Genomic DNA, 414 nt, shown 5'->3' with positions numbered 1-414 from the left:
AGGAAAAAGTAATTGAAGTCTTCAGTGAAAATAATGCATGAATATATATGTTTTCTGATCTATTAAAAAATAATCAGGTGTCTGCATTTTTTTTTTTTTTCAAAGTGGTCCCTATTGTGCGGTGCTTTAATCTGCTTGGCTCCAGCATGCCCCTAAAGCTGGAATGGGATTTAATGGGATGGAATAATGGCATTATTCTCGGTGCTTGCGTAATGAAACAAGCCCCTCTCTTCCCTCGCACAGAACAGAAAAACGCACGGATCGTGATGACCACCCTGCTCCTCACCGAGCAAATAACACAAGAAGACCGTGGCTCGGAGGGAAACTATGTCCTGTATGGATCCTCCTGTTCCCAAATCACCGAGGAGGCCGAATACGTGAAAAAGGTATTTCTGGAGGTGTTGCTGTTCTGTT

General features: G+C 43.0%; 1 protein-coding gene across 1 annotated transcript in view; it reads left to right on the top strand.

The window, feature by feature from the left end:
• The first annotated feature begins 266 nt into the window (after positions 1–266).
• CCDC68 (coiled-coil domain containing 68) overlaps positions 267–414 on the top strand; it is a 4,129-nt gene continuing 3,981 nt past the window's right edge. Inside the window, exon 1 of the mRNA XM_010077681.1 lies at positions 267–386. Within this exon, the coding sequence (XP_010075983.1) occupies positions 267–386 (120 nt within the window). The remainder of the gene's footprint in view (positions 387–414) is intronic.

The sequence above is a fragment of the Pterocles gutturalis genome, unplaced genomic scaffold (genome assembly GCF_000699245.1).
Source record: "Pterocles gutturalis isolate BGI_N339 unplaced genomic scaffold, ASM69924v1 scaffold6923, whole genome shotgun sequence".
Classification (NCBI taxonomy): domain Eukaryota; kingdom Metazoa; phylum Chordata; class Aves; order Pterocliformes; family Pteroclidae; genus Pterocles; species Pterocles gutturalis.
This window is presented reverse-complemented; position numbering and strand designations above follow the sequence as displayed.